The sequence below is a fragment of the Hylaeus anthracinus genome, unplaced genomic scaffold, assembly GCF_026225885.1.
Source record: "Hylaeus anthracinus isolate JK02 unplaced genomic scaffold, UHH_iyHylAnth1.0_haploid 12002, whole genome shotgun sequence".
NCBI classification, from domain to species: Eukaryota; Metazoa; Arthropoda; class Insecta; order Hymenoptera; family Colletidae; genus Hylaeus; species Hylaeus anthracinus.
Window position 1 is genome coordinate 8,465,475 of NW_026534349.1, and position 6,000 is coordinate 8,471,474.

Below are 6,000 nucleotides of genomic sequence, written 5' to 3' on the forward strand. Positions count from 1 at the left end.
TTAAGCTTCTAGAATTAGGTCTCCTAGTCCCCTGTTCTGCATTCTGTCTAGCTTTCTATGTATTCATGAGATATTCTGTACTCGTATATTCTAAACAAAGTGTTTTATAATGTAAACACATGTTATTCGGTGCTCTGAACGTCATTGCAGCGTTATCGTTCGCGAAATTGGAAACAGTACGCGAGTACATCTCACGTGGCAATCGTTTTAAAGAACAGAACTTTCTCAGTTTCAAATTTGGAGAAGCACTCAGGCCGGGATATTTTAAAAATCTTCCGATGGCTTAGAGATATTCCCGAAAAGCGGGAATTTCTCCAGGGCTTTTGGAAGTCGATGAAGTGGAAGCGAGTATACTCGAGAGAAACGAAAGAGATCACGTAAACTAAGCGTGAAAGAACCGAGCGGGCATTTCCAACGATGAATTTTCTTCTGCTACTCCAATTCTCGTCAGTTCGGACGAATAACACTTTACAGAACACTGTAAAAGCTATTTCCGATCGCTCGTTTCGCTAGGATTACACGGTGTTCTAAAACCAATATTTTCTTTCTTTTCGTTGCCGTCGAACTGAAGATAAAAAAACGCCTTGCGCGTTTGGTAGATGAATTTCTACGATAATCGTAAGATGGATCGTACAAGGAATCGTAATAATCGAATAAGAATCGAGATCGAATAAGAGGAATCGTACATTACAGGGTGATACAAAGGGTGCGTGGTCAGTTTCTTGCGAAAATTGAAAGAAGGAACACACGGCGAATTGTTTTGCAATTGTTTAACACTAAGCCTACCGACATTTCATCTGTACCTATTTCTACCGCCATTGGTAAAATGACTGATCTTAGAGACACTTTTAAAAATAAATGCACCATAATTTATGAAATATATAAAAAATTACATGCAGCTATTTAAAAAGATTAACCATTTTAGGTTCACCTAGAAGATAGGAAATATATAAATTGAAACCCTTGAAACACTTGCAACCACTTGCAAAAGTTTGCATCCATTCATTCCCTACTTTTGCGACAGGCGGTTCGACCGTCTGACCAAGACGGACTCGATCCACTGCGTCTACCGCAAAGCTGATCGCGATGTCCTCGCCTCCTCCTTCGTTCCACGATCTTTCTCGTGGCCGTGAACGTGTTCGAGAAAATGATAGGTAGAAACCAGACCCGACGAGAGAGCAAAGCCGATTGAATAATTCAAACAACGAAATCTCAAACGATTCGCGATTCATCCTCCCACGTCCGAACCTGTAAAAAGAGCGAACTACTCCCAACGAAGGGACATTGAAAGTCTGGAGTCTCTCATGTTTCCATATGCGATCATGTCGAGTTAGTTTTCCCTCCGTCCCTTTTAATCGCGGTTTATCCAGATAAAGCGTCGTTTGCTTTAAGAGAGCGATAACGACCGCGTGTACGCGACCACCGTGTACAACAAGCATATTCGAGGATCGATAATGCCAATCGCCTTTCGCGAACGTTGCAATTTCAGCTGCGACGATAAAGGTAACATTTTCTCGTGGCACGCGAACGCGTCCTTGAAAAATTACTATTTCCTTCACCGTTCCTTTTCACTCCATGCTTTTTGTCCCACCCCAGTGATCCGTTAGGAAACACGTCACGAGGTAAAACCAGATGTACTCTGTATTAACCTTGCGACCCTGTACCGGTATTTCGGTCCTTTCCAGAGCACCGTATCGTAAACTTTCGCGATCGATGGAAAACAATGACACAGGGAAGAGTTACATAAATGAAAATCTTGATATACACCAGAAACTCTGGTTCACCGTTTGTTTCGAGGTGTACGAGGAACTTCACTAAATTATACATTCGTGAAAAGATAGAAAATTGGCAGGTGCCCGCAGACACGCGATGTTAATCGAGTGTTCCTCGCACCTATTGCGGAATTGCGGTTTTATCGCGGCACGAACAACGTTTGACGAGTTACATCGTGATAAATCGTCGGGCCTGCGTACAGCATAGTCAGCGCGTGTCGACGATTCGATTATTTTTAACAAGGAAACGTCAACTACGTCGACGAACGCTGCGTCGACGCAACGTTCGCTTTCTATATTTTTCCACGTTTCGTTTTTGTGCCTCGACGAATAACAAGGCGAAAAATACGAAGGTCGGGGGCTTCCATCGGGGGATTCACCGAGAGTCCGCTGCTTTTCCGAAGCTCGCGGAGGGCGGACATGGAAACATAAAAAGAAATCGCTGATAGCTCGGAGCTTCGGGGAACTTTCAAGCCACGACCGGTTGCCAGCTCAGCTGCTGGAAATGGTTTACCGTGAATGGTCAGCGAAAATCGTTTCGCCTCTCCTTTTTCCACTTTTTCGTCGTTTTTCGCTGTGATGCGTAACTCCTGAACTATTTCTTGCGATCGTAAAGAGAAGTACGGTCGCAAACACAGGGTTCAAGGCAGAGTGATCTTAACAAATGCGGCAAAATGCAAAAAGGATCAATGTTTAGAAACTGTAACAATATTTTTCTCCCTTTGGTACGTTAAATCTCAGACTAAAATTTGTGAAAATTTTCACGAAGTTAGAATTTTGTCTCGAGACATTACATTCTAGTTCCCCTAATATTAATAATGTGCCCTAAAGGCTTTGCAAAACAAAAATCAGTTAACAAAACCTAAAACGTCTGAATTGTATGGTTGAAAGGGATGGTTCGCCATGCGTTAATATTCGACCACGGTTTCGGAAACGTATTCAACGCGAATTTTATTTACGGGTCTAAAAGAGTACGGAGACAAACAGCTCGATTGATATTCCGGTCGGGTCGCAGCGCAAAGGACAGCCAGGAAAGGATCACTCCACTTTTCAAGTCCGGTTTGAAAGAAACTGTTGCCCGCGGAGTTCAGTGTCCGCGGTAGCGGGAGGTCGTGGAACCAAAGACGAAGAAATCTGTCGTCGACCGAGCGCAGCATCCGTATACTTGCTTTTTTTCACTCGTCGGCAGAAGCCAGACGCCGCGACGTGGGAGCGTTAGATTTTCACGCGGGCCTGGCTTCATTCGTTCTCGAATGGGAAATTCGAAACAAATCGTTGATGGATCGTATAAAAATATTTTCAAGAATTGCTGACGGTTATGTTCCCAGCGAACAAAACGCCTCGAGCACTCGCTACTTTAATGATAGAATGAAGGAAGCTCTTGGAGAAGCACCAAGCACCCAATGTATTGCATTCTGGTCGAAACGTGCCTTTTAGGATAAATACTCTAATATAAGAACATTCTCTATTGGAGGTTGATATCCCCAATGGGAACTACATCTTACAAGTCTCAACTTGGAAAGTCTACTCGTTCGAGAGAGGCTATGCTCTGGTCACTGTATGCGAGGACAGATGGATTAGCAGCTGAGAACGAATATAGTAATATGTACATCACAGGAAAGTATCTTCGAAAAAAATTTTTAACTAATTTTTCTTATATCCGTAGCGTCAAAATCCAACATTTCTTGCGATTTCGACGCCTCAAGGGCCCACTATACAATCGACGAATCATGTCCAACGTTTCGCCGTATGCTAATCGCCGAATGTACACCGGCATTGTGCCAACACCTGTCTGGTATCGAATTTCGAGCGCCGAGGTGACGACGAAATGTTTCTGTGTTGCTGTCAGAAACGGACAAGGGTGTCACCGAAAACCCGGGGCAGAGCGACGTGCCGTCGTCGATCGTGAAAGGGTTGGCGAGTGATCGTGGTTTCAGGTCGACGCCAGAATATCGTGCAGCGATTTCAGTTTTGGAACTCTCATTCGCGCGTGTTTCCACAATTGTTTCTTTCTGTCCCGCAAGATCCTTTCGAACTAAACACGAGCAAACGCGAAAAGGCTCGCGAACGAAACGAAAACCTCATACAACGAGTCTCCGTGTGACCCTATAACGTATTAACTTGCCTCTTTGAGTTAATAATGCGCGTACGCCATATAGAATTACGAACGATCAAATTTCTCGTCCAAACCTTAATGCGGAGACTCGTTTGCCAGTCGAACGATCGCAGATCCAAAATAAGATCGAAGAGAGACGTCGCGCAACTAATTGGAAAACACGAAGGACCGCGTACAGCGAGGAATCGGCAAGGAAAGGAAGACTTTGGAGAGGGGGTTAATAACGAGGGAAGATCGAGCCTGACGGATGGAAAGGAAACGGAACGAGGAATCTCTATCTCGCCTTCACCCAGCTGCTTAACCAATCGGAAACGACCTTCCAGTGGATTTACTCTTCCGGTGGCTGCGGGAGTATCGATCATTTCTCTTTCGTCAAATGGAAAAAAATCCAAAGGGGACGATGAAAATGACTTGGAAAATGACTTTTCGGTCCAAGTGCTTCTTTGCGAGAGTTTCGATGCGACAGGAGTCGACGGTACGATTAATTTGGGAGACGTAGAAGAAGCTGCGGAGGCACTACTAGAGTCGGAAGTGCTCGGTCCGCCTATATAAACCATTCTCGACTGTTCTCCAAATATCCCGTAACAAAAAAGAGAAAATACCTCTCAAAATCAGATCCAGGACTCCCAAAATGGTAAATGACTCTTTACAAGAACAAATCTAATTCAACTTTTTATCCTGCAACGCACAAGAGAATCAACGCCACTCTAACTCCAAGAAGCAAAGAGAGTCAAAAATCATCAAGGAGAAAAGCAGGTTATATTTTCACTCAAGAGGGGAAAAAAAAAACAAGAAAAAAAAAACCTCCAAATATCCCGGCGTCTAAGGCACGGGCCTGCTAGGTAGCCTTACCGACGAGTCCACTAGAAGGACCAGGACGAAACGTTCCCTTCCTTTTTTCCCCTCTCACGCTCTCCTTTTACAGAACTGCCACCAGAAAGCATTTAAATATGGAGAGTTCTCCAGTGCCCTATCAAAGGGTAGCACCCAGACGGAACCGTTCGGGGCTCACCTTGTTTCCATACCAGGCACCGCGGCAAGGTTGTCGCGCTGCAAGTTACAGCTGTACGGTGAAGGATACCTCGCCGAAGCCGGGAACGGGACAGGATGTCTGCGAGGCGTTCCCCCTGCCTGGAAGTGTCGACGTCGTCGTTGATAATGGTGTTGTCGTTGATGCTGATGATGTTGGATCGGGATCTGGATCCTGTGTATCGTGCCGGGCACCCTCCAGCAGAGAACATACGGGATGGCGAAATCAGGCTTGACCTGCACCACGGGTAGCAGGCGGTACTCGACTCCACGTGGATGAAAGGACACCGATCGGCAGTTATCCTCGCTCGTCCCGTGCACCAAGGGACGACCCTCTCCGCGGAGGACGTTGTAGTCGCGCCAGCAAAGGTCACGGGGTAACATGTCACGAGGACATCCTTGCCAACCGCCAACTACCGGCACCTGCCGCGTCTCTTCATCTTCGCGACAGCTCGTTTCGCGCTATTCCCCTGACTACTTTTAAAGACCGCGGTTCGAGGAATCCTCCTGACCACACTTCGCGTTTTTTTGCGTTCATCCAAGTCAACGGTCGTCGGTACGCGTATCACCGTCCTCCAGAAGCTGCTCGAGTCTCTCGTTCGCGAAGGCACTCCGCGATCAGGGAACCGAGTCTACGTGTCGCGGATACGACTGACCCTCGACGACGCTCGTCACCGCCACGAGGAACGGCATCCTGGTCTGGTCGCGAGCCCGTTCGTGAATTTTTTGCGGATTCGAGCCTACCTCCGGAGGGCGTCGAGATGCCCGCGCGACACTCCCTTCGCGGCACGACACTCCGCCGACCTTACATCGACTCGTACGATCGTAGCCGAGTGCCCGAGACCGACGCGAACGAGCCAGCGAACGGACGTGGAACGAAAGCCGGGAGAGGAAGGAACGCGCACAGCCCCCGAGGAGGATGCGACGCGCCACGAATTTCAAACTGGGATGCGCGCGCGCACGATATCACCGGGAACGCGAAGCTGCGCGCAAAAAGAAACCCCTGAGGGCCGTCGACGCGACGTCGAGACGACCGGGCGACGCCAGGTCTGAGATTTTAATCCTTTCGATCTGGATGGTTTC

At 47.2% G+C, this 6,000-nt stretch overlaps 1 protein-coding gene across 2 annotated transcripts in view; it reads right to left on the reverse strand.

Moving 5' to 3' along the window:
* The window catches only part of LOC128891638 (protein gustavus), a 103,590-nt gene extending 97,822 nt beyond the window's left edge, over window positions 1-5,768 (reverse strand). For both annotated transcript variants that reach the window (XM_054151284.1, XM_054151283.1), the window contains exon 1: window positions 4,901-5,768. In XM_054151284.1, the coding sequence (XP_054007259.1) occupies window positions 4,901-5,301 (401 nt within the window). In that variant the 5' untranslated portion in view covers window positions 5,302-5,768. The remainder of the gene's footprint in view (window positions 1-4,900) is intronic.
* Between the last annotated feature and the right edge of the window lie 232 nt (window positions 5,769-6,000).